General features: G+C 42.0%; 1 protein-coding gene across 1 annotated transcript in view; it reads left to right on the top strand.

The window, feature by feature from the left end:
* MAML3 (mastermind like transcriptional coactivator 3) overlaps positions 1–27,950 on the top strand; it is a 287,023-nt gene that overhangs the window by 138,240 nt on the left and 120,833 nt on the right. Inside the window, exon 2 of the mRNA XM_028743982.2 lies at positions 15,095–16,627. Within this exon, the coding sequence (XP_028599815.2) occupies positions 15,095–16,627 (1,533 nt within the window). The remainder of the gene's footprint in view (positions 1–15,094; positions 16,628–27,950) is intronic.

The raw sequence follows: 27,950 nt of genomic DNA, 5'->3' as shown, positions 1-27,950 counted from the left end.
GGTTCTCAACCTGTGGGTCCCCAGATGTTGTTGGACTACAACTCCCATCATCCCTTGTTAGCTAGGGGTGATGGGAGTTGTAGTTCAACAACATCTGGGGACCCACAGGTTGAGAAAGGGTGCTTTAGGCGTTTAGGAAAGTGTCATGGGTAAAGGCAGATATTTTCCTTCATGTGCTCACTGCAAGGGGAAGTCTAGCCATGTGGTTCACAAGCCAGTCTTGAGCAACTCTGTCAGCCATATAAACCGAGATGGGCCACCAGGTTCACGAACACCTGGCACCTCTGAAAAATGAAACAGCAGACCTAAGCCCAAAGTTACAATTGTGTACTGCTGCATAAATATTACAAATAATTTATTTTAGTTTCTGTTACACTGGTGTGAACATTCTATGATAATGTGCAAAAGAAAAGTTAACAGGTGGATGCTTAATTAAGTTATTCATAAGAACTGGAAGAAAGAGAGAAACCATTCTATTGTATTAGAAGTGCAAAACACAGATTACTTCTGACCTCCATTAAAATGTATGCATATCCATGGAGTTTGGTATATTGTACATATTTGAATGCTCTATTCCCATACATTGAAATAATTTCCGTTTCAACGTTTTGATGTGTTTCTATGGTAGTTGAAACAATATTAGAGCCCTCCAGTGGGCAAACTCATTTTTCTAGGTTATGGAAATTCTGCTAGGGTAGTGTTTTTATTAACATTTCTTTTGCATTTCCCTTTGTCAGCAAAATGTGTTTTTAGCTTTTGTTCTAAAGAAAAGTAAGGATATTAGACTTCGCAATAGTTGATAAGAGGTGTGCATCCTTGATGCTAGTGGAAAGAGGTCAAATGTTTGAATGAGAAAAATTAAAATTTACATTAGCAATGCTAACTTGGCTCCATATTCAGGGCTCCAGTTTCCTGCGTTAGAAGTTTGTCAACTTGTGGTGCCACATCAATTGTATAATTTGGATTCTCTGAATATACTGCAAAGCCTGTACTATACTGAATAAGAAAGGGACAGCATTCTGCTTCGCTCCTTCTGCAAACCAGTAAATGCAATGTTCTGTGGTTTATAGGTATATCTGGGGCTACATTCACATGTTTCCCTAACTGTTAATTTCCACATTATGTTTGAGCTTCCATACAATGTAGAAGCCACTTCAGAAAACTGATGGAATATAATGCATGCTTAGTGCTCCTTTCTGCGATTTTTGATTCCAGAAAAAAAATGCCTTTGCGGACCCCTTAACATTAACTGTGGGCATAAAATGCTGAAATTTGGGGGTGGTATACCAGCCCTGCTGTTTTCATGGGTGAATCATGGGGGAACAGAGGCATGCATGTGTGAAAAGAATGAGGAGTAGTGACCTGAGCAGTGACCTGCTGTGCCACACAAATACAAATATTATTTATTTGTGCAGCTAAAGCTGTTACAAAACAAACTAAAATGCATAAAATGTTACACAGTTAAAGTAATTATTTAAACCAGGCAGTCAGATAAGATTTTGCTCCCACGGAACAGTTCCAACATTCCCATTATGTTTTGCTTTCAAGCCACCTGCTGTTCGCGGTTGCATTGCATCCATATCGTAACAGTAACTTCTCATCCCCACAAACTTTCCTCCTTAAAATTGCTGCTCTAAAGGCAAAACAGGCCACTTTTCCAGAGTTGCAGGGAGACCTCTCCCATAATAAAAAGTTACGACCTTGGCCAACTTGTTATTTCTGAGTCTAACCAACTTCACAGTGTTGTTGTGATGATAAAATGAGGGCTAAAGTGAGGCACTGTAAGAAATTTAGAACTGTGGCTCATAACCTTCCACCTTAAAGAAACCGATTCTATGATCTTGAGATTTAAGCTATTACGGTATATATTTGATGATGGTGCAGTCATGCTGTCCTTCCCTCCAGTTGTGTGTTGTTGTTTTTTTTTTTTTTTTGTACATATGGAATACTTAGACCCAGATCTATTGTTATGTGGTGTGGCAGTATACCAGATGAGATGTTCCATATGCTTGTCTCTTCCACTCCTGTGTTTATGCCTTTTTTTTCCTGTGGTGTAGTTTGACCTTCTGGTCCATGTTCTTGAAGCTATCCTCCTCGGAGCACACAGCTTCTGTTATACCCTCAGGAAAAAGTGTCAAACATAAGCCCTTCCTCTTGGCATCCCCATCTCTTTCAAAGGCTGTCGGCTGTGATCCTCGACATGCTTTGTCAGCTTATTTGCTTCACTGGGGCTTGCTCTAAAACGGCACTTGGAAGACCAAGCAGCCAGTGGCCTTTGTAGCACAAAATAAGTTGTTTGCATTCAACAGTCACAATAGTTTCGATGTTAGCAACTGCAGATGCTGCTCTCTTTGTCCTAATTTCAGTAGTAGTCTTATGGGCTTGATTCCCTTTCCATGAATGCTAGCTACTGCTGAAACAAATTAGCACTTTGGAGTGTTTTCAGGCCTCCATTGGAGGAATCTCATAAATCAAATACTGTGGAATTTTTGAAAGCCGTCTCTGGATTCTGGTAAAGTGCAAGGGTGTAAGACTTTCCACAAAGTGGCTTACATAATTTTTAAAAAAACATATTTACAAAACATTGAAATCATCCTCAGAGCAACAGCAGCAAATTCAAGGCTCGTCCCCACTTCACTTGTCTTGTGCATAGAAAAAGCATGGATCCGACTGGTTTTCCACTTCTCCTGTGCTTTCTAGAAACAGGTTCGAGTGGTTTTCTGTTTCACTTCCTCAGGAAAATCCACTCTTTACAGCTGTATTGGAACGAATGTCAATCTGTGAAAAACCCAATTGACATTTCCTCCAATTTCAAGGTAAGGAGCAGGTTTCCCCTGGAGGAAGCAGTGGGAGAAATGTAAATGTGGATGAGCCCTCAGTAATGATATGATAACCTTAAAACTTAAAAACAATACAAGAAGTTGAGGAGGAGGGAACCAAACCTATATATGTGCTGCAAAAGCTCTAAGAAGTCTGCTGCCCATGTCTTAACGAAGCAAAAGTCAGAAGAGCCTCAGGCAGGCATTTGGCAACCAAGTGACACCTGTGGCTGTCTTGGATGAAAGAGACTAGAATTGGTATCTTTTTTCCTTTTTCCCAACAAAATCTGGCACTAATGGCAGAGCTTCTTTTGGGTGTATGTAAAGTGCCTTTTCCATGAGGGGAGCTAACCACCGGTTTTAAAAATGTATCTAAGGACAAAGTATTTTCCCCACCTCGCATAGAAGACATGAACTTAGCAGACCGTCAAGTCCATTCCTCAGTCGCCGGCAGAATTATCCACAGATCCACTTATGCTATAGAGAGTTTCCAGAAGCAGAGAGCAGGTGCTCACTGGTAAGACCTCTCTGTAGAGCAAATTGTTACAGATTATTCAAGCAAGTAAACTAAGCTGCACACTGCACAGAAGGCAGAAACATGAAGGCGTTCACAATAGCAATGGAAAATCAGTGATAAAAACTTACTTTGCCCCTAAACCCACCAACCAAAGCTCGGGTATTACACCATTCATTCTTTTCTTCTTTAGCCCTGAAAGAAAATAAGAAAGATTTCCGGAATGGCAGATGCTGTGGTCATAATTACAGCCTTAAACCCTGCTCAGGCATTACTTAGTTCTGCAGAGATGCAGCTCCTTTGCAGTTATTCAATCAAAACATTACTCAAGCCATGATCTGAAGACCACTCATGGAAGGGGGCTCTTAAATGCATGGAATTGCAACCTGTGCACAGGGAATTGTAGTGTTTGTCTCCATATGACTGGCCATCTCTAGAGCTGCAAGAAAGGAAGCTGTTGAGAAGCGCACATGTCTTTGCTACTGTGAACAGACTGATTTTCTGTTAATCACTGTCCCTTATAGCAGTAGACAAAGATAACTCTGGTTTGCCATGACAAAGTGTGTTTCCCTCTGTCAAAGGTAAAGAGGAAAGAGAGAAACTAACTTGCCAACAAGCATTGTACTTTTGTGTACCAAACATACTAAAGTACATATCTTCAAAAATTGATTTCAAAGCTTTTCCAAAGCAGTATGTGCTTGGGCCAAAGAAGTGATGTTACAGGTCCTAGCCAATAGGTGCTTGTGGCAGTTGTATAGAACTCTAGCTCTGGCTCTAGTTCTGATTAGGCCAGGCATAGGCAAACTCTGGCCCTTCAGATGTTTGGGACTACAATTCCCATCATCCCTGACCACTGGTCCTGTTAGCTAGGGATGATGGGAATTGTAGTCCCAAACATCTGGAGGGACGGAGTTTGCCTATGCCTGCTTCAGGCATTCCAAAGGCCTCACATGGTGATGAAGAACATACCAGCTCTGCCTCTGTGTTGCAGTCCCCATTGCCCTCCATGAGTTACAGCAGCCATCACCAACTTGGCACCTTCCAGTTGGACTACAATTTGTGCTCCAAATCATGATGGGCAATGGGGACTGTGACCTGGGAAAGGGCTGAGACTCACCGCTGCTCTCCTTTATGACATGAGAGAATACGGAAAGCTAATGCAGGGCTTCTACCTTGGGAATGTCGGGTGTACTTCTGTAGGTAGATTTTCAGTTTACACAGGTGTTTTGAGGTGCTTCCAAACCCCTGAAGAAGCTAATTTAAGATAGTGGTCGAGATGTGATGTGGGAGAGGGGAGTAACGTGGCTGCTGCATGCAGCAAGGGCAAGAGTTTTTGAGTGAAAAAGACCTAATTGCCAACATAAATATAATCCTAAAATCTTTTGTCTCTGGACAGACAAAACCTATTCCGAGCAGCATGTATATTTTTTTTACCACAACAGGATGAAAAGATACAAATGAAAGTCCATTAATGAGAGTAAGGATTAACAGGAGCCCACTTTGTGGATGTGCTGTGGTACATTTCCGCAACACACCTGAAAACAACATACAAAGCTCGGTACTTTTAGGAGCTTTTAGTGGTAAGCTGCTACACTCTCACAGTGACATTGCCTTGGATCTTGTTTACCCAGTGAAGATCTAGCTATAGAAAACACCATTGTGGGGTTGTTATTGTTTTGCTCTTTTTAAGCAAAATAAAAACAAAAAAATAGAAAACACTCTTAAGATTGTCAAAAAGCACAAGGCTGTTATGGGATGGGATGTAAAACTTCATTAGCCTCTTGAATATATACAGAGTACTGGATATAGAACTAGCTTCTATAAATTAGGGATATTATTGTGCAAATTCTTCAGGTGGTTCAGTGGGTTGATGTGTATTCTTAACTGTGCTTTATTCAATTGTTTTGCTTTCAATTTTGCACCCTGCACTAGGATCACCTGTAACCAATATTTTAAATCAATAAAAGAAATAAAAAGAGGGTGTCATTTATGATAGCAACTAGTAATAAACCTAAAGGCTCTTTTATGTCCGTTTTTATCCATTTGCTTCAGTTTTAAAATACTTTCTTCTCAAAGTAAATATCAGATGCAGTAGTTTTTATATGAAGTGCAGACAAGCCAGATGTGTATTAGTCACTGGTATAATTTGGAGACATGCATGCTGTAGGAAAGCAGGGATATTCTTAGATTCATTAATTACAAGGAGATACCTTGAAGTTCAGGGCAGCAGTGGTTAATCTTCAGGTGTTGTTGGATTCCAGGTCCCATCAGCTCCAAAAAGTATGGCCAACATTCAGAGTTGATGGTAGCTGTAATCCAACAACATGAAGGGTTTTAGGTTCCCTTCAACCAATCCAGTTTTGGGGGGTTGTTTAAACAACAATACAATTTCCATTGCTGTTGATTCAGATTTTCTTTTGTTAACACTGGTTCTTTTTTATTGTTCAAAAGAATTAGAAATTATTTCCCTTCCTGTAGCAGGTGGTCAGGTAGGCAGTGGCATTCACCTGACCTCTGGTCACTTGTGTCACTCCTGCAAGCCAGGATGGAGAGGGGGAGCAGTGAGGAGGTAGTAAGGTCTGCATGGTGCAATTGCACCAGCAAGAGCACTGGATTGGCACTGCCTGTGTTATGCACCACACTGACCTCACCCTACCAACTGCTGCTGTTCACTTCCACAGTGGCCAGCATGTTAGCTGTTAGCCTCTTTCTAAGGGCCTCTATGGTCAATTCCCCAGTCAATAAGCAGACCTTCCTGCCCCTTTTTGCTGCTTTTTGGTGTATGATCTGCATGTGTTCCCTCAAGGTTGCTGCGTAACATTTTTTAAGTGTGAAAAATATGATACTCGGGGAGATACCAGGTTGAATCCAATGTAGCGTTATGTGAACGTTTTGTCAGCGCAAGGATTTTTGCCTGCACAATGCAATGTTCTCCACTTAACCTTCCCCTGCAACCCCTAAATATCTTCTAGGCAATGGCATAGCATAGGTGGGCTGCCCTGGGCAGTGATAGGAGACTCTATACCCCTGCTTCTTGGGGTATCTTGGGAGTCCCATACATTCATATGAAGTACAGGGGCAAGTCTTCACACAGGGTAAAGTGAAGTCCATGTACAGCTTGAGCTCTCACATAAATAAAGAGCCACTTAATTATGCAGCATATATATAAATCCAGCAGCTGTTCAACGTATGCAAAGTTTACCTTGTAATCTTGAAACCCATTTAGTTAAAAGTTAAGTATTGTTATTGTAAATGGAATTTACTGCCAAGGAATTGTAGAGAGGATCATAAACTGCCAAGTCCCCATCTATTTTTGTGAAATAATCACTATCTAAATATTCTAGATATAAACTTTGGGCATCCATAATAAAGACACCTCTATGAACAGAAGTATATTTTAATAGGATGAGCAGGGAAATTGCTTCTTTAAGTGATGTGACTATGGAAACTGAGTGTAAATAAAGAGCAAGGCAGCATTTCAGTCTGAAGTCAAAGACAGGAAGTGGGCAGAGCTCTCTGAGACCAATGACAAAATTTCTTCCCTGACATAATCATTACACTGGGGTCCAGTTGAGTTTGCAGATAATTTAGTATTGAAAAAATTAATTAGACCTGTGCCTGTAATTGCTGCAAACATTCCCAAGGGACTCTGTATTCTTGGTCTCTGCTTCAGAACCTATTATTTTGTGTGTTTATATTAATGTTTGCTGCTTTCCCGCATGTTAAGTAGACCAAAAATGAAGAAATGAAAATACTACCCTTTAATACTGATGGAAAACACCAGGACTGTTATGGGATGCTGATGCATATATAGTCAAATATTGTCCACAGAATTCACACCCATATCATAATAAGTCTCAGCTGCAACATTTCAACCATGCAAAAGTGATAGCTTTCTGCACCCCAAGCACTACATGCCTTCATCCAGGCAAGCAAGAGGCATTATTGCAGTTCAAGGAAGTTCCAGCCATACAAAAGCCCTTGAGGAACAGAGGGGTAAAATGGAGAGGTAAAATGGAGCATTCTGGAAGAGGGCAGGGAGCATCCATGGTGCAACATTATGTGGAGCTCCCACTTGTATGGATGCTAATGTAATGCTAAGTATGTTTGGTACTTTTGACTTTATGCTACAATATACATGGGGCTACATTTTAAAGATCCTTTGAAAGCTACAGCTGGTAAAAATGCATCTACTAATAGGGCCAGAGGGTCAGCAAATATAGCACAAATTTTATCAGCTTCTTTGGTTATCAGTTCATTTCCAGGCTCAGTTCAAAGTGCTGGTGTTTACTTAAAAAACCCTAAATGTTCTGGGACCAAATTATTTGAAGGACTGTGTTCACCAAAATGAACCCACCCAAGACCTGCTATTGACTTAAGGGGGATTACTCTCTGGCCCACTACAAGCAGAAATAAGATGGGCAGATACCATGGAGAAGGACTTTTTACGGGTGACCCCATATCTTTGGAACCCTCTTTTGTGAAAACTCTACCAGTCTCCCTCTTGGGAAATCTTCATGCAAACCTTGAAGACTTTGTGAAGCCATTTCTGAATGATTTTTTCTGAGTTTAAAGGGATTTCATTGATGTGTTTGTCACACTTTGCTCATTGTGACTTATTGTGGTTGTAAATCTTATTTTGGTAAACTCTAGAGAGGGCTTTGTCCTAAAAGGTGGCACATGAATATCTGAAATAATTTACTACCCTTGTGGTCACTTGCTTTTTGCTTCCAATTGTAGGCATGGAGTCTAAGGAACATTGTGGTTATTTTAGAGGTAGGTTTATGCAGCCAATTTCTGCTTTGCTGAAGCATTTTTAAAATATGACATAAGAAATGTTTAGCATATGAATTGGGTAGTTCATCCCCTTCCCCTTTATCACACATTCATGTGATTATGACTGAGAAAAGTCAAAAGCTGGCCCAGTAATCTGACATTCGGCAGTGCATTTCTCATCCTTTGTTAAGGACAAATCGCGTTTCATTGACTACGTGAAATGTGGAGTTAGTTAAGACAACCCAAAGTCCATACACCTTCCTTGCTCCTTATTTCTGATTGTGGAGCAATATAATCTGGACGCTGCCTGCTAATCTCTTTGGAGTGTGTTAGATGGAGGATATTTCCCCTGTGAAGAGGTTGAAGTATTTGACCTCAATACACATTCCAGACTCACAATTCTGTGATCCTAATACTCAATCATCGCTGCAGGAATGTAAGTTCATTTGAGCACAAATGACAGCGTAGCTCAACTGAAATGACACAGAGAATAAGAAACATCAATTTTAATAGAGATTTGAATCAAGGGATGATGAAGAATGTAGCACCCTTTGTTCTTTCTTCAAACCTGTGTCTTAGTGGAAGCATTTATGGATGTGTTTATTTATTCACGTATAAGATACAGGCACACCGGTGATCAATCCTATGCACCTTTTAACACCACCACATACAATGCCATAATCTCGGTGCACTCGATTATTTCTGTCCTTGTCCAGGTTGTCAAACCAAAAATCCCATTATAGAAGATTCCTGGGAGCTCCAGTTCTGCAGATTCATGGGCTCCTTGGTACTGTGAAGTAATGGATGTTCTGTTGTGTTATTGGTCCCCTGTCAGCACTTGTTTGCGATTTTTTTTCAGCTGGAAGAACCTGAAGTGGTTTAAAGACAGCAAAGTTGGTGGAAGCATGCCCATTATATGCCCAGTAGATTAAAGTCTCTGTGATAACAATTGGAGCCTCCCTGTCTATGGTCTTGCTGACCACTGAGCTTAGAGTGGGCGGAAATGGCACAAAATGCTATGAAGTCTGTTTGACTTTTATGGTCAGATGTGAAGCCGAAAGAGAATTCAGCCTCTGAGCTTGTTTTGAAGGAGCAATAAAAGCGCTAAACAGCAGCAGCCCTGGTCACTCCCTATACATAATTGAAATAGCTGCCCACTGAAGTCAGAATGAGATCGGGGGTGGGGGGGTGGGGAGGGAGCTGTGTAAGTGGCTCTGACTGTTGCTATAACAACAGCACCTTGGTCTAATTTCTTCTGAAAAATGACTTGCTGCTAGTGGGATGAAGTGGAGCAGCTTTTTGCAGCAGATGAAAGCTCTGTCGACAGCCTTAAGTGCTCCCTTGTTTATGTAGTGCATACTCCATGGTGTGGCCACTATAGTCCTGCTGAAAATTCCAAGATGAGCTAGACCACGTGTGGGTGTGTATGTGTGTTGTAATATGTAGATATACTTTTTAAACTATTAATAAATAGCTCCATAAAGTTTAGCGGTCTCCTAGCCCAGGACCAGGTTCCTCCTCTTATAAATGGCTTATAAATAACCCAATACTAACTCATGTCCACCAAAGTCTACTGCTTTGGGAGTAAAAATACTTTGCCCCTATTTTTTTATATATTTTTTTGTAATGCTATTCTAGGGCACCCCACCTCATAGGGAACAATGGATGTCAGTTATTTCCACATGTAACATATCCATAGAAACTAATGGATGTTCATTAAATTAAGGCACCCCAATTCCCATGAGATTTTGCAATTCCTGCAACTCTATCCGTTGCCTGTGAACAAAGCTAAAGTCTTACCGCCATGCTCATCCTTTATACTAGTTTTAAGTAACTTGATTTGTGCAGCATCGGATGACATGCACAAGCAAGAATTTGTCTGTTTATATGTCATGGTAAACCATAGTTTGAATACTGTGAACGTGGAGATTGTACCTGTTTCACTCCTCCCCTAGCGTGAATGGGAGCAACAAGTCACAACATTGGCTTAGTGTTATGTCAAGACTGAGGGACGTGCTTTGTTTCACTCCAAAGAAATCACAGTTGGGAGGCAAAGAAGAAACCTTGGCTTCAGATCCCTGGTTTAGATGTAGCACAAAGCTAGGGATTGTGTGTTGTTCCTGCTTGCACTAAGGAAGGAGCAAAGTGAAAGCCAAACGGTGTTTTTATGGTAAACCATTAGCTGTTGTTTACCATGACACACAAATGGAGCCACTGGTTCATTTCCAGGAAGGGAAAATACACCCACCCACCTCACACACATTTATTTCCAACAGTTTTGTGGGAGTGTGGTAGGGCTTTCTTCAGTCAGAACTCACCGGAACTGAGTTCCAGCACCTCTTTGGTGTGTTCTGGCACCTTTTTAGTGTTGTGGTGCCATTCCCTAGCATGCTGCTTGGGGCTGCATGACAGAGGCGGTGGGTGGCCTGGCAATTGGGCGGAGGTTGGTTGCGTAAGGCGGCAGCTGATATTTCCTTGCAGCAGTGGGGTAAGTGGGCGTAGAAGAGAAGGTCCTCCCCCTGAAAAAAGCTCAACAACTACAGATTCTGTAGTGTGAAGCTGCATTTGGAGTAGTAGCTATTTTCAGTTGAGGAGTGTCTACAACGTAAAGAAAGGTTGGGGAACCTTTTCCAGCCCATTGGCCAGATTCTGTGATGGATAGCCTTTAGGGCAGGGATTGGCAACCTAAGGTACATGGGCCACAAGCGGCCCATGGGGGTCATTTAACCAGCCCACGAGCCAACCCCAAACTGAGCTGCCCATCTGGCGAGTCCCTGCGTGCTGTGCTAAACTGGCACAGCGTGGCATGGGGATTCGTTTCTGTGGCGCTGGAAATCGTGTCTGTGTGGACACTGGAAATCGCGGGCACGCAGGCACGATCCGGCCCACGGAGGGATCTCCACTGGAATGAACCAGCCCAAGTGAGGTAAACCTTGCTGACCCCTGTCTTAGGGGGCAGGGGCTGCAGGCTAGAGGCCAAAGGCACTTGTAAAGAAGAGATGGATTCTTACCTTTATACAGTAGGTTATATTCCAGCCATGCCAAAGCCACACACACACCCCTACCTCTGCTGAGGAAAGCAAGCAGCGTTATCAGAGCGCAAGGGCACATTCCAGCCAGGCAAAAGCACCCAAGGAGGGCATGGAGCAGGACCAGCTTGAAGAAGGACCAGTTAGGAAGACCTGATGGGTCACATAGGGCCTCTGGGCATGTGGTAAAGGGACATGCAGTGAAGCTGTAGTGGGAGTTTTTGGGAATTTATTGGAGACCTTTGAGATCAGCAGCCTGGTCATCTTATTTCCTTAAAGTGTGGTAATGTAATTGACCACAGTTTAATCCTTGACATCACACCCACTTGTTCAGATGAGAAGTGATCATATCCCCCAATTCATTTTCAATGCTGAAGTGCTCAGGGGATATTTAGGTTTTAAGTGGCAGGCAACCTGCTAGGTTACTGAGTCGAGGGTCTACAGAGGAGTGTGGGAAGCACACAATAGCATCAGACTTCATTATGCACCATCCATTTGACAGGGGAAGAAACAATAAATGTAACCCATGCCCGAAGGATGCGTCACTCCCTTGGGAAGAAAGCAGCAACTCCGTCCACCTCATTCCACCTGCATTTCATTTCACACAACTGTCCCAGGCTAGATTTGAACTGGGGTTGTCGGCTGCACCTCTTTACCTGTAAGGAGGCTGACTATCCTTACTTTACCTGTAAGGAGGCAGCAAGCAACTGTCTCAATTGCTTGCTGAATTACCTTTGACGATGCTCCACTATTTGTACATAACCTAACGGATGTAAAGTATGTATGTAATAAAAAGGGTTTCTGGTGTTAGGAATGCATACTTTGTCCACAGGAAGAAGTTGCTGATTTGAGAAAAATGCCAGGGAAGGAGGGAATGACAGTTATTTGCCTATGGAAGCAGTGTAGGCATACAGGGCCAAATACCTCAGGCTAAGGAATGTTTGCTTAATTTTGTTTATTGATTTTGCATAGCAACCTATTACATAAATTGCAAAACTAAATATAAAAGGCAATTGGACATTGCCAGATCCAGGAGTAGTTTGAGGTAGCAAAGTGGAGCAACAGAATTTGGAGCTGTGCCACTTCGGACTGCAAGTGGGAGAGTCATATTTTTGAATGTTCCCCCATGTAAAAGGAAAGAAAAAGAGCTATCAGATCAGTACAGCAGGGAGCTGGGTAGGTTAATTTTATTTTTTATTTTTTTACTAGAGGCAAGTGTTTGTTTAAGCACATATTTTTTAAAAAAGTGTTTTACCTGCAGTCTGAAGTGGTACCGTCCATCATTCTGCCATGTCACTCTACCACCTCATTCTTGGTAATGTGTAGAAAAGCAACAAACTGACTATCACCTTTAACATATCTCGTTGCTAAAGGATTATAATACTCCCTTGTAAGGAAAAGCAACAGGCACAAAAATAAAGAAACAGGGAAGGGAAGGGCAGTAGCCAAGCTCAGCACATCAAAAGAGCAGGAGAAAAGGGAAGCAGATCAGATAGAATCCACTTTTCCTCACAGAGAAACAGAAGAATTTTATTACTGGAGTGTATGAACATGCTTTGTAGAACAAGTAGCCAGCAGTATCTGAGGCATGAAACTTATTTGGCAGCTGCAAGTCATTTCTCCAGCTTTGTCTTAAAAACGTTGTCCAACGTGTTTAAAGAGAGTTAAGAAGACAGACTGAAGTGACAGGCTTTTTGAAGCATCTTCCTTCCACATTAGAAGAGTTGTTTTTCATCCCAGTGCCATCACTTTAGTGGTAGTAAAAGGGCTTAAGTGGGATTGAAGTGGTGCCTGAGCCTTGTCTTGTGAATGTAACTCTCAGTAGAATGACACTAAACAGTGCAGGAAAACCAGTGAGTTGAGATAGTGGTATCTCACAATTAAGGCAACAGTGGCAATAAACTTCCTTATCTACCCCAGGCAAGAGAAGGAAGGCAAAATGTAGGTCCTTATTTCAAAATGGCTGCAAGCTGAGAAGCGGGATTTGCAGAACCGATTGGGTTCTGCAAATACAGGACATTTATTGGGTGCCATTTCCAAGAGGGTGATTGAGATGAGGCCTGCCTTTGCTTTGCCACCAAGTATATAAAGGCTGGTATGTGTTGCTGTAGAAAACGAGGTGGGTAAAGGAAAGCTGAGCCAAATTCATGGTAGATTATTAATTTTTATTATTTAAATATTATGTTAGCCACCTTTGGCAAAAATCCCCCTGATGCCATTTTTACACCCCAAAACCAGGATGTTTCAGGAATTTTCCTGACGTATGGCAAGCCTAGCTCATGACAAATGCTTTACATAAAAAGAGGAAAGGATGGTGCATTTCAGAACATCTGGCAGAATTTCTTAGAACTTTGTGCAGAAAGCACTGTGTTTCTTTGTTTTTTAAATTATTTTAAAAATCCCCTTCCCCCCTTCCTTCTGTAACTCTGTAACTGGGAAATGGGGAGAGGAATTATTTTATAGTAGAAATATCAAAAACTTTGAATTTAAAAAAAACCTCCTTTGGAGGCTGAAAGGGACAAGGGAGGTCCATTGCATGCATGGAAGTCTGTTGTACCAGCAGAGCTGCAATGTTCAATACAACCGCTAGATTATAAATATAAGAATCCACTGGAAGGCAGTAGCAGTCCATACACATGTCAGTTATCAAAACTGAGAATTTATGTTAGCATCACTGATGATAGAGTCCAGGATGGGGAACCTTTGCAGCTGAAGGGGCCAATATTCTCTCATGGAAAAGGTTCCTGTGCCGCCTACCAGTGATGGGCGTGGCCAAATGTAAAAATTGGGGGGAGAAACAAATGCAACTATTACCTTTATGTAATAGGCTGCATTCAAGCCATGCACAATTCAGAGGTTTCTATACACACCTTTCTTCATCAATGAAAGTAGGAAACGCTACTGCAGTTCAGGGACACAATTCCAGTCAAGCAAAATCACTCAAGGAGGGTGTAGAAACACACTTTGTGTGCCCCCTATCCCCAACTGCTATACTCTTTTTGCCCTGTTTGCTCCTTTCTTTCTCCCACATGGCTCTTTATCACCGACAGAACATCTATCCAGCATGCTACGCAGGTGCAAATGCTGAGAATGCTATAATGCTGAAACCTTGCAGGCTTCACCTGTAGCTTAAGTATTAAAGTAGGTCTGTAGAACAGGGAGGACTCTGTGAGCACCATGAAACAAACATCTCCAGTACTGATGACTGAAGCAAGATGTATGAAAGAGCTGTTTTTGTTTTCCATTGCATACGCTACATTTCTTTTGCCCCATTAACATCTCTAGTGATACAGATTTTCCCCTCCTCTTGGAACAGTATGAACATTGAAAATGGTTCTTTGGCCAGAAACAGGAAGAATATTAATTGTGTACCCCATGGTGAACAATGGCTGTATCACTCAGCACTTGAGGGGGGAGTGTTGTGTGCCAATGAGGCACAGAGAGAAAGTATACAGCTTATGAATTATAATAAATTTTCTGAAACAGAAGTTGCCAGATCCTTCTATATAGTGAGAAGGTGGGGAGGGGTATTACTCAGAAGGGTGGTGGGAATGGGTGATTGGCAGATAGCTGTGATGAGCCTGTTGACGACTCTTAACGACTGCAATAGGTCTTACAGGGAAAAGCAAGGGGTGAGAAGGTGAAAAATGGCTTTGTCATGTATAATGAGATAAGAATCCAATGTCTTTGTTCAGACCAGGTCTCTCCATGGTTTTAAGTTTGGTAATGAGTTGCAATTCAGCACACGAAAGCTCATACCAAGAACTAACTTAGTTGGTCTTTAAGGTGCTACTGGGGGAAAAAAATTTTTGTTTTGACTATGGCAGACCAACACGGCTACCTATCTGTAAATAAATTTTCTGTGAGTATAGTTTATTGCATAGAGTGTTTTTTGTTTATGAAGGGCAGAAGTGTGAGCAAGAGTCTAATTAATGATTTTGTTCTGTTTCTTCAAGCTTCAAGAGACGGTGAAGAGAAAGTTGGAAGGAGCACGCTCACCCCTCAATGGCGAACAGCAGAATGGAGCCTGTGACAGTAGCTTCTCCCCAACCAGCAAGCGGATACGGAAGGATGTACCTGGGATTGAGGGAATCAACAGCTTGCCCAATAATTTGCCTTTGCCTTCTATTTCCCCTCTTCACCAGCTTGACATAAAACCATCACTGCCCCTGCAGAACAGTGGAACTCATGCTGGTGGTCTGGATGACCTGGGTAAAAACGGTGGACTTCCAGAGATAAAACTCCCAATCAATGGATGCACAGAGCTTGAGGATAGTTTTAACATCCTGCACAACAACAGCAACAACAACAGCAAGGAGCTAAAACAAGAGCCCTTGGATGATCCTAGCTGCATGGACAATTCTGACACATCACTTTCAAATCAGAATAAACTTTTTTCAGACATTAACCTGAATGATCAAGAGTGGCAGGAGTTAATAGATGAGCTGGCTAACACTGTTCCAGAGGATGACATACAAGATTTGTTCAATGAAGACTTCGAAGAGAAAAAGGAGCCTGAATTTCCCAGACCAGCCACTGAGATTCAAGAGAGTGCGAGTGTTAAAAGTGACCCATCACACTCTCCATTTGCCCATGTTCCTCTTGGGTCTCCCCAGGTAAGGCCTTCTTCTTCAGGTCCTCCATTTTCAAATGTCCCTACAGCATCTAGCATACCTTCTGTCTCTAGCGCGCCCCCAGCTCCACTCTCTGACAGCTCACCAGCAAATTGTGTGGTTCAGTCACCCCAGACTCCTAACCAAGCACATACCCCAAGCCAAACTCAGTCAAGGCCGGGTAATGGTTATCTCATTAATCCAACTACAGTGGCAACAGCTGCCCCGGGACCTGGCCAAGTGGCTGTGCCCAGCACTGACTTATCTCCAGCTGAACAGCTTAAACAGATGGCAGCACAGCAGCAGCAACGAGCTAAGCTCATGCAGCAAAAGCAACAGCAGCAGCAGCAGCAGCAGCAACATCCAAATCAAGCATCTAGTTGGTCTCCAGTGGGGCCTCCATCTAGTCCTTATGGAGCACCCTTCAGTACAGACAAACCAAATAGCCCAATGATATATCCCCAAGCCTTTAACAACCAAAATCCTGTAGTGCCTCCTACGGCAAGCAACCCACAAAAGACTACGATGAATAACTACCTCCCTCAAAACCACATGAATATGATCAGTCAGCAGCCAAATAATCTGGGTACAAACTCCTTGAGCAAACAAACCAATATGCTTTCTTATGGCAACACTAAACCTCTGACTCATTTCAATGCTGACTTGAGTCAAAGAATGACTCCACCGATGGCCAATCCCAGCAAGAATCCCATGATGCCATACATGCAGCAGCAGCAGCAGCAGCAGCCCCAACAACCGCAGATGCAGGCTCAAATGGCGCACTTGAGTGAGGAGCAGAAGCGCATGCTTATCATGAAGCAGAAAGGAATGATGAACCAGACGATGGCTTATGGAACACTTCCCTCCCTTGGTCAGGTAAGTGTGAGCAGATAATGCTCTTTTAATGACTTAATTCATTACTTTGTTGCAAAATCCAAGAGGGAGTGTGTGTGCTTAAGTCAAGGGTCAGTAGGTACTTTTGGAATTTGAGAGTGTGCTGTGGGTGCCAGCCATAAACATGGCTGCCATGGATGTATAAAAAAGGTAAAGGTACCCCTGCCCGTACGGGCCAGTCTTGACAGACTCTGGGGTTGTGCGCCCATCTCACTCAAGAGGCCGGGGGCCAGCGCTGTCCGCAGACACTTCCAGGTCACGTGGCCAGCGTGACAAGCTGCATCTGGCAAGCCAGCGCAGCACACGGAAACACCGTTTACCTTCCCGCTAGTAAGCGGTCCCTATTTATCTACTTGCACCCGAGGGTGCTTTCGAACTGCTAGGTTGGCAGGCGCTGGGACCGAACGACGGGAGCGCACCCTGCCGCGGGGATTCGAACTGCCGACCTTTCGATCGGCAAGCCCTAGGCGCTGAGGCTTTTACCCATAGCGTGACACAAAATGGCTGCTGAGGTGAAACGGTGTAAGACAAAACGGGCGTCATGGGCTGTGATATAGAACAAAATGGCTGCTACATCTTAAAGAGCAGGAAAATGCCACACTGATCATTAGTTGGTCGATCACTATGGCATTTCCTTGTAGTTGTGGGGTGAGTCATGTTTGACTTGTTTGCCTTTGCTTTGGAGGGAAAGAGGGTTCTAAGGATATGAGTGATCTCTCAGGAGTGGAGAGTTGCTATGGACTTGCTAACGGATGGCCTCTTGTTAATGCTAGCACAAACCACTTTTACAATATCAGAACAGTAAGTAATTTTCCTGAGCTAGCTGTGAGGCAAAGGCTGGCAATTCATGTGTCCATGTGGCAATGGTGTGCAATGGCATGTGTTTACTAGGTGCCAGGAGTGTGACCAAATGAAAAAGGGCGAAGGGCTCCTGCACCTTTAATATTTGGATTAATATTTGGCTTGAGCTACAAGCTACACCTGCTGAAATTTCCTCTCTCCACAACTATTAAAAGCAGGAGCTCTTGTCATCTCCTTTACCTGTCCACCTTATTTGCCAATAAAGGACAACCACCATCCTCTGCTCATGGCAGATTCCAAAAGAAAAGCCACTAGTTGCTGCCTGTACAAGGTGGATTGTGCTCCTGTCCTCATCCATGTACAAGTCCTCTTCCACGTCATTGTTCATTGTGTGGTCTATCACCTTAGAGACCACAGCTGTGAAAGTGAATAAGCACCTGCCCCGACATTGTAGTTATTTGCTTCATTGTAGAATACTGTAGTCTCATCTGCGAAATAAGAACATAAGAGGGCTGCAGTTTGATCAGACCAATGGCCCACCAACATCAGTATCCAGTTCTCAAAGTGTCCAGCCTGATGACTATGGGAAGCCCACAAGCTGCACCCAAGGGCAACAGCACTCTTCTTGCTTGTGATTCTCAGCAGCTAGCATTCAGATGCACATTGGTGCTTCTGGCAGTGGACACGGAGCATAGCCATAGCTGATAGCCTTATCCCCCATGGTTTTTGCCAAATCCTCTTTTAAAGTCGCCATTAATGCATGTTGTGGAAGAAAATTCCATAGTTTAACTGTGCTGAAGATTTGGAGCATTTTCTTTTGTCTGCCCCAAATCTTCCAATCATCTCTGTGGGTAGAGAACCCTTCTTTTCAGCCTGATAGCAATGTTACAAGGCCTGTATGCCGGCAGTGGGCAGGGCTGGAGAAGAGTGGGCGGAGCAATGGATGTGACCTCCACCTTCGTACACTAGGCCACATTCCAACCACACAGAAGTGTGTATACCCACTACACTCCTCTCTCCATTCTCCAGCCAAGCAAGCAAGAAGCATGAACACAGATCAAGGACACATTCCAGCCAGGCCAAAGCACTTGGGGAGCGCTCAGAGCAGGCCTGGTGAAGGGCGTGGCCAAGGGAGGAAGGAGAGTCCTGAGAGGCAGATAAAGAGCTCGGAGGGGGGCACGTTAGGTCCCTGGAACTGATTCCCCACCCTGACTTAAAACCTTTTTTCTTTTTCTGAGTATGGCCAAGCAGGGCAAGCTTCGTGTTCCTGACAAGTTAAAAGATGATATTTAAAAAACAACCCTTGATTTCAAGGTAAAATGTTGATACTGTTGTAAATAAAAAATATATGCCCTTTTCCCTTATGGGGTATCCAAGAGCCCATATAGAGTCCTTACATAGGTTCCCTATTGGTAGGAGAAAATAACAGAGGCCAACCAGAGAATATTGAGAAGCAAAGCAGCTAGTAAGCTTGATCTTTATTGATCTGTTGCAACAGGGTACTCCCTCACACGCAGGAGAGGAGGAGGACCCAGAAAGATGGTGTGCAAGAGCTTATAAAGACTTTTGAAATTCCCATTATCTAGATCAAGACCACCCCCAGAAACATTATGCATACATCACAGAAGGGGTGTAATCTAAGACCACCCCTCAGATACATCCCACCTACATCACAGAAATTTAAATGTTGTTTTTCTCTTGTTACAGTTTATCTCCTGTCTGGCAAGTTACTTGATTGGATTTCCCGGGGAGCTTGGCCATTCTTTTGTAGTGGTAAAATACTTATTTCCTGGGCCAGGTCACAGGCTCACACCTTATTCAAACAGACATATCCTTGAGACAGGATTTGTGAGGAGAGAGACAATGGGGAGACTTTTCCAGTTTGACCTTGCAGAGACAACATTTGGTCAGTTTGGGAATCAAAATGGTTCCAGGTTGGCTTTCCTGTGCTGATCTATGTACGTGTGGTTATGAACGTTGCCATATATCTAAGACCATAAAATTCCTATCACATTATCCCCCCTTTGGGGCTAGAATTTTTCTTAAAAATTTTTGCCCCACAAATAATAACATCGTATGTTGTAAATGGATGTCTTTGTATAAATATATCATATAAAAATAACACATGTTGCGTTTTGCTACTAAATTACTTGTGGCATTCTAACACTTTGGGAGAGACTATTTACTCAATAGTGTTCTATGCTTTACACCTAGCAGGAAGGTCCACTAATGACTGAAAAATGCAGTTGGTGTTTTGTCCTTCGCCATTTTTGTGTGTTTCTCAGGTGTCAAGCTAGCTCTTCTGTGGTCTCACACTGACATAGTGCTACAGCAACACATCCGGTCTGTTGAATCCCCTCGGGGCTTTCATTTAACCATGTCGCCTGGCATTCACCATAGCTGGCACAGGTTTGGACATCTCGTGAGGGAGATGCCTTGGCCTTGGCCTTTCTATGGGATTTTATTATAGGCCGTGGTCTTGCACTCATGGGAAGTTGCTCACTTGCACTTAAAGGACCAAAAAGCTAATTGCAGCCTGGATACACTTGCCCAATTCAAACTGAGTCCAATTTGAATTTTTCTTGCCCCATGGTTCTCAACTCTTCAAACCAATCTGTTAAAACAACCATTCTTAAAAGGGCACTTGTCCAAATTAGTTAATTTAACTCTATAGGGGATCATTCCTGCTAAATCAAGGCATATACACTTTTCTTGTTATCTAGGCTTTTATGGATCTTGAAGCTTCTCCTTGGTAAAATCAAAATTCGGCAGAGAAGAGCAAGCACACAATTTGGTTGTCCAATTGAGATAAAAAAATGAGAGCAATTATGGGGAAAAACCTTCAGATTCACTGTGTGCAATCTGGGAAAAAACTATGAAAATGATATGCAGATGTTAGCAAAATAAAATAAAATAAATAATGTGTTGGAGATATAAACAAAGTGTAGGAACCTTATTCCATGTATGGTGGACGTGTCCTCAAATAAATAAAATTTGAGACATGATCTACACTCATTTCCATTTGGCATTCTAATCAAAACATCCCAAATAATAATAAAGTGTGTTGTTTCAAAACTACCTGATAAAATATGGTTCCAAGAATAATACTTGGTTGTGGTTAGATTAATTTCACAGGTATACGGGGAATCCAAGATTAATACAGAACAATTGCTACTTAAAGACAGTACTGAATCTGCAAGAGATACAGAAGTCATAGAAGAGATTCACATAAAAACAATTACACACAAAAATATCCCCCCCACTTTGTGGAAATAACACACTGTCAGACACATTTCAACATCCTTGCGTAATAACACATAATACAAAACAAACTAATAAAATATCAGTTGCATATCTTGAGACAATTGTGATCTTCTCAATCCTGGAGCACAGTCTTAAGGTTCAAGTGAGAAAATGTCCTTGCAATTCAACTCCTCCCCCCTTTGTCAGCCCCACTCCCCCATCAGTCTATATCCTTTGAAAGAAGATAGCTGTGGGCACTTTGAAAACTTTGGTGTCTGTTGCTGCAGGTGGTGGCGAAGCTTTTTCATCATAGGTCTGTAGTAACACATCTGTAGAAGTGACATCCTGTAAGGGGGCGGGGGTTTTAGGGACTTAAAAGACAGTTAGAAAAAGAAGGGGCAAAAAGCCCCCCCCCCCAATCTCCTTGAGTTATTAGCTGCAAATAATAAAATCTTAGCATGTTAAGCATTTTACTCATTTTAATATTATTATCACATTTTCATATAATTACTGTTATTATCTGCTAAGTTTGTTTGCTTTCCTTCACTTAGTTTTTGTTGTTTTCCCCCCCATATTATTACATAAAAAATTACTCCACGTGTATAGAAAGAGAACTGTAAAAAATACAACAAAGGTTAAAAAATAAAAAGAAAGCAAAAAATTAGATTACCAGTCAGATGAAAACATACTTGACACAAAGACATCAAATTTAGAAAAGAGTTATTATTAAATAATAATAAGATATTATCAAAACCACACAGATTACCACTGGACTGAAAAAAATGGGAAAACAATGGAAAAAAGGTTCAAATTCAGCATGTGCTATCTGATAAGTAGAACTTGATGAAAATGACTTTCAACATGTGATGGACATGTCCCCAAAGTAAAACACACACACACACACACACACACACACACATGCACACGCACACACGCACACACACGCACACAATGACCTATGAGGAACCAAAAATAAATAAATGCTAAGACACACAATTTGTTTTTTTTGTTTTTAACCTGAAGTCACCTGAAGTAACTTGTTTTGGCATTCTAACAACCCAATGAAAAACTGATTAATAAATGAAAAACAGATTATTTGTAACCTAAAAAAGTGTCAAAGCCACAAAGAGATAGAGGGAAATAAAACTAATATAGCAGGGATTCAGACTTGTTTTGCTGAACAGAAAGAAAGTGACTGTTTGGCTTTAAGGGAAGACAAAAAGAAATACAAATGCAATTACTTTTCATAGAGTATTTAAATCACTGTTTGCATCCTCTCATCATTTGTGGTGTGGGAGAAAAGAAGGGACAAACACTTTGTTAATGGGGTTCACATATCCTGTTGAAATGGAAAATTATTTTACGTGAGAAGTCTGTCAGGAAATGCTGTTCCTAAAATGCATAGGCATACACACACACACACACACAAAAAACTGTTATAAAATTTAAATCCCATTGGGGAGGCAAACTACTCAAGAGAGGAACTCACAGTAGGAGTGCTTTGATATTTACCTGTGAAAAGAAATCGGCATGTCAAGACCTGAAACCTGGCAACCTCTTGACCCTTGATGGTCCAGTACCCAACCCCTTTGTCTTAATTAGCCCCTGGAGCAAAAGACACATCAAGGATGATCTCCCCCAATGGTTCCAAGTTCCACACAAGGAAATTTGAATAGGTTTCTCCCCGCAGCACACTCTCCAAACCTCCTCTCCCCCCTCCTTCCTCTCTCTCTCTCTTTTAAGCTGATCTAGCCTCTGTGCATGTGCAGAGTTCATGTCTCAGCAAACCTTTTATACTATTGAAAATGTTGCATCTTTTGGCTAAATTAGAATTTGAATAAGGGAAGGGAAGGGTAAGGAGTAGATTTTAAAAATAGGGTTAGATTTTAAAACAAAAAGGAGAAACTCAGCAATTCAAGTATTCACCAAAGCTAGCAATTGCAGCCCAAGCAAAGGACTGCTTCCTTTATGTACAGGAAAGGGCTAATATCCCTCTGGCTATTCGCGGAACAATGCCACGCCCTTATATATGGGGGAAATGGCCAGAGAATTATTATTAATTATTATTATTATTATTTTAAATATTCTCAGTCATTTCAGCCTCACCATTTACAGACAAAATCTTCTGCCCTTTATTTACAGGTATGGTCAAGGCTACTCAATTTGACTATATGAATTTTTATGTGCTTAAACTTTGAATAGACTTTTAAGTTTGATTTTTGTAAATAATAGACAAAATGATAAATACTGTAATCACTCAAATGCTTGATATCACCAGTTGTGCTTCAAAAACATCACGGCTTTCACCCCTCACCTTTTAAAAACAAAGAGCAAATCTGGGCTGAATTTCAACTCATCAGCCACAAATTGGGAAAGTTGAAAGGGACCTGGGGTCATCTAGTCCAACCCTAAAATACAGGGTTCATAGCAAGATTTGTACTACCAGAGAGACACACACATACTTATGTACACAGACACAATTGGGGAAGAGACCGCAAGCCATACACCTATCACAAGCCATGCGCATATCATGTACTAATGAAGAGGAAAATAAAAGTACCCAACTTTATACAGAATACCCTTTTAGCAGATCTTGAAGCTGGTTTGAGTGAGAGTTTACTTCCTTAGACTAATGAGTGCAAGTTCCTAGAGAAAGTATCTTTAAAGGAAGATTGAAGTGAACATTTTTCCTAAGATAGGGAGAGGATCTCTTATAAAGCAAAGTTAATTCAATTGATATAACCACTCACAAATAATTAAAACAGCCATAGATTTGATTTAAAAGGAATACAAAAGTGAACAAATTTTCCTGAACTTGCAGAGGAATAGTAAGCCTAATCTTTACCCCCCCCCCTTTTGCAGTTTCCTTTAAAGGAAGCTTACTCGGGAGTAAATTTACTTGGCACAGAAGTAAGAAGGAGAAGAAAAGAAAAAAAAACCCTGAAAGAGACAGAATGAAACAAGGGGGGGCATTTTTCTAAGAAAGAGGCCAGGAAGTCTTATAGAGACTGATATTTGGACTGGACTCATAGAATTTTGCTGGCCATGGAAGCCTCTACATTTAATATCAATTTTTCTTAGAAAGAACACCATACCTTCATAGGCATATGCTTAATGAAATACATACACTGCATTTTAGCTTGAGAGAGCAGTTGGCTCAACTAGGCTTTTGCAGCAGAAACATTAGGTTAACTTCACATTCCAAAATAGACTGGAACACAGGTGTACTCACAAACTCAAAAGTTACAACAAAACATCATTTACCACTAGACTTAAAATCAGCCTCCTCACTTAATCTAGAGGAAGGAGGTGGGGTAATCCTTCTTTCAGAACACAAGTAGCACGTATACAGGATTTTACCACTTGGGAGGAAAACTCTCTTTTAGAGCCTCTCTTAAATAACAAACATTTGCACACTTCATTCTCCATTTTGTCTTGTTTTAAGATTGATAAGGTTCAACATGGCTTTCTTAGATTTAGAACTTGGAGCAAGCTTGCATTTTTATTTTAGATGGCACATTTAAGATAAGCAGCTGCTGGATGTTACCTAAGTACAATTTAAACACTGGAAAAACAGTTTCATAAACACAAATTGAAGGGGATTGTCAGAGTCCAGGCGGGAAGTAAGCACCAACTGGGCTTCTTTCCCAGCAGGAGTCTGTGGGTTCATTTCTGTTGATTGAGGTGCACCCATTTTATTTAAGAATTTTTAATAGCGCTAGCTTTTACTTTTATACTGCAGTCGGGGTTTTATCCCCACTTTTCAGGAAACACAATAAATAACCCACAGTACACTCAATTTGGACAACTCCGAGAATTAGTACTGTGACACACCGCCGTTCGTCTGGCCTGACTTACTAGGCTGGTACAGCTGTTGGCCTTTCCTGGCTACTAAGCTAACAGTGCGGTCAGCGATCTCAAACCCCCCCTTTGGTCATTACTCAGCCAGGGAGCCCACAGCAACCTCCTGCCTCTTACAATCTAACCTGAGAGTTCCCTACTGGACGCTTGCGTAGCGCAGTGCCAGATTGGGACTCAGAAATGACAAAGAAGGAAAGGAATCAGGTGCCCTTGCTTTCTCTGCTCACAGGTCATCTCTAACAAAGATCGCCATGGCAGAGGTGCGGCTGCACCTGGGAGTTATAGTTTTCAGTACAGAAGAAAAAGCACGACCTTTTTCTGGGCAAAACTCCGAAGGAATAGGTCAGCATAGAAGGGAAATGAAAGAAGTCACACACAACTTTTGCCTGGGCATACTCCGAAGGGCTAGGGCTGGTGTTGAGATCGAGGGGACAGAAAGGAGAAGGCAATTTTTAGATGAGGAAAAAAGTAGAAATTTTAGAATTGAAGGGAAAAGGAAGAATTAAAGAATTTTGGTTGCTGTGGTTTAGAGAACCCAACCCACTACCCGTGTTTCCTACTTAATACTCACTTCCGCATGCGCTGTTCCTGGTGATCCTGCGATCTCTTGACTGGTTGTTTAAGGCCGGCCTGATCAAGCGTTGCTTCCTCTGGTTAGCCCCGCTGAACCTCCAGTTATTTCCAGACCCTGGGAATCGATGGAGGACTGGTCATTCCTCCTGGCAAACTGCCTGGTGCGCGCTGGATAACCAGTCCTTCCTCGCTTCCAGAATCCGGGTAACCAAAAGTCCCTTCGTGCGTGGTCGCCATCTGTTGTAAATAAAAAATATATGCCCTTTTCCCTTATGGGGTATCCAAGAGCCCATATAGAGTCCTTACATAGGTTCCCTATTGGTAGGAGAAAATAACAGAGGCCAACCAGAGAATATTGAGAAGCAAAGCAGCTAGTAAGCTTGATCTTTATTGATCTGTTGCAACAGGGTACTCCCTCACACGCAGGAGAGGAGGAGGACCCAGAAAGATGGTGTGCAAGAGCTTATAAAGACTTTTGAAATTCCCATTATCTAGATCAAGACCACCCCCAGAAACATTATGCATACATCACAGAAGGGGTGTAATCTGAGACCACCCCTCAGATACATCCCACCTACATCACAGAAATTTAAATGTTGTTTTTCTCTTGTTACAGTTTATCTCCTGTCTGGCAAGTTACTTGATTGGATTTCCCGGGGAGCTTGGCCATTCTTTTGTAGTGGTAAAATACTTATTTCCTGGGCCAGGTCACAGGCTCACACCTTATTCAAACAGACATATCCTTGAGACAGGATTTGTGAGGAGAGAGACAATGGGGAGACTTTTCCAGTTTGACCTTGCAGAGACAACATTTGGTCAGTTTGGGAATCAAAATGGTTCCAGGTTGGCTTTCCTGTGCTGATCTATGTACGTGTGGTTATGAACGTTGCCATATATCTAAGACCATAAAATTCCTATCACAATACAAGCTCAAGAAAGAAACCATACTTGTACCTCATAACCCTCTGCTCCAATATCTCATTTAGCTCACCTTCAAATGACCTGAGCAGAAATAGAACCCTAATGTTTCCATATTGAAAGATCTTTCCAGTCCCAGTGGGCCAATTTAGAGGCACACAAGAGAAAAGATTGGCTTAGGTGGGAAAGGTAAAACAGTAGCCTTCCATCTGGAATGCATTTCCCCTTCTTTCTCTTACTGTTTTCCTGAAAAATGTTTGTTGATTGACCTCCCTATGCAGTCAGGAATAATTGTTCCTCACAATGATGGGAAAAGATCTGCTGATAACATAGAGCTAAAGTCACAAAGCACTTTCTGTCCTCTTCTCCCTACATCAGGAAACAAAGAGAATCAAGGATGGCTAGAATCTCTTACCTTACTTTTATTCTGTCCTTTATAGAAACAATAATAGGAAAAGAGGAAAAAAATACCCTCCTTTCTTCTTTTTGAAACTGTCTCCAAAATGGGGGCATATCACTGCATGGTTAATATCTTTTATTGTGCTTTACTGTACATTTCTTCTAACCTGTACTCTCACAATAAACTTGTTGCTGTATGTATTTTAGAGCTGCCAGATTAAAAGCTACATAGAGGCCATTATTCCTACAGAGAAGCCGTCCCCAAACTGGTGCCCTCCAGATTTTTTGGGGACAGCAGCTCCCATTAGGCCTAGCCAGCACAGCCAGAAGTTGTAGCCCAAAACATTTGGAGGATTGGAGAAGGCTGCTACAGAGCAATGCAAGAGAGTTCATTCTTTAGCACTACGCCTGATCTAGAATCAATAGTTGCTTAGCTGTGCAGTTGTTTGCGGGGAAGGAAGGGAGCCTCTCTTTATGTGTCAAAAACCTGTTGCTCTTCATTTAGCTGATTGAAAATTGCATAATTGTTCCTACCAACAACACAGCCTGCGCTGCTTGTGTGGTATTGTGCAGGGCACACAGTCCACAAAGAAATGTGCAATACCCCACACTGTGTGCATTATTGAAACCTTCATTCTCTGATTCCTTGTTGTGCCCTACACGTCTATGATACTAAAGGAGAGAGAGAGAGAGAGAGAGAGAGAGAGAGAGAGAGAGAGAGAGAGAGAGAGAATCCTTAGTGGGCATGCCTAAAGGGACATACGCCAATGCCACTATGACTATTGTCAGAGTAATGGGATTTTTAAAAATGAATGCAGCCAGAATGAAGTAAAGCCCCAGAAACAATGCTGTGATCACATACTGGGCAGATATTAGCAATCTTATATGGGACATGCTAGAGTTCCACGGCCATCTATGTTGATAGCTTATCAGAACATCTTAATGTGTGCCCCTCCTGCCGCACTGTTTTGTATGCCATGTTAGCGACATGAACACCCTGCAGAGAGATCAGTAGCACACAACCTTCATGTTAACATGTCAGTGAGTAGCTGGTGCTCTGGCTTGTTTTCTCGGCTTTGATGAGCTTCATTAATTATACTAAAAGAAAAGAAAGGTGTGTATGGCTGGAGAGAAACCCATTTAACTCACCGTGAATAGGAGTAATTGGACAGTTGGCAGGGTGTTAAATTGGTGGTCTAGTGAGAGAAACTAAAAAAAAAAAAGTGCATTATTCCTGCATGCACAAAAGGTGGTAGAAGTTGTCTAATCTCTTACTGAATATTGTTTCTCTGGAGTGCAGTGGTCATGACTCATTTCTCAGCTGAAAGCCTGCAATAAGTATTATTTGCATTGCCAAACCTCTGCCACCAGTGCTGTAAAGAACATAATCCATAGAAAATACAGACTCTAATGCTTCAAGTGCAGTGTTTTATGCTAATCCCAGTTGTGTTATAATGAACACTAGACAGTTCCTGTGCCTGTGTTTTTTTTTCAGCAGAGGTGCTGGGTA

This window comes from Podarcis muralis, chromosome 9 (genome assembly GCF_964188315.1).
Source record: "Podarcis muralis chromosome 9, rPodMur119.hap1.1, whole genome shotgun sequence".
Classification (NCBI taxonomy): Eukaryota; Metazoa; Chordata; class Lepidosauria; order Squamata; family Lacertidae; genus Podarcis; species Podarcis muralis.
Note: the sequence above shows the minus strand (reverse complement) of the source record. Positions and strands in the feature narration are given on the sequence as shown.